Consider the following 455-nt stretch of genomic DNA (forward strand, 5'->3'; position numbering starts at 1 on the left):
AATTCCTTGCCAGGTACAACTGATTTCACTGTTCTTAGGATCCAGCGTATACTTAGTACTCCCTCTAAGTTGCAGATGGAAATGGAAATGTAATTTGGAAACTTTGAATACTCTCAGGCACGCTGGTGCTACAGGAAGACAAAGAATTAGTATTTCGGATATATTTGGAATATGAACAGAAGGTGATATTTATTAAAATATTCAGCAGCAAAAAACTAGACTGCTTCCTGTCCAGCATGTTATTGTAGTGGAGTGGATTATAAAATCTGGCCCAAGAGTACTATTTTGGAGGCTTGGCATTTGATCTGGATGCAATCTTCTGTCCCAGGAGCCTCACTCAGTTTGGAAAGGATATCGTCACACATACAGTAACCTTTCTCCTCCGGTACCTGATGGTTTTCAGGGCTTGTAACAGTTCCAGGTCGCAAGCAACAGCCTGGGACTACTGCTGAGTG

The 455-nt window shown here is 42.0% G+C and overlaps 1 protein-coding gene across 1 annotated transcript in view; it reads left to right on the plus strand.

The window, feature by feature from the left end:
- Nucleotides 1-455, plus strand: part of VWA9 (von Willebrand factor A domain containing 9) — a 12,797-nt gene that overhangs the window by 2,191 nt on the left and 10,151 nt on the right. The window contains 1 exon segment of the mRNA XM_009321455.1: nt 1-13. This exon segment is cut by the window's left edge and continues 20 nt beyond it. Within this exon segment, the coding sequence (XP_009319730.1) occupies nt 1-13 (13 nt within the window).

Source organism: Pygoscelis adeliae, unplaced genomic scaffold, assembly GCF_000699105.1.
Source record: "Pygoscelis adeliae isolate BGI_AS28 unplaced genomic scaffold, ASM69910v1 Scaffold13, whole genome shotgun sequence".
In the NCBI taxonomy this organism is placed as follows: domain Eukaryota; kingdom Metazoa; phylum Chordata; class Aves; order Sphenisciformes; family Spheniscidae; genus Pygoscelis; species Pygoscelis adeliae.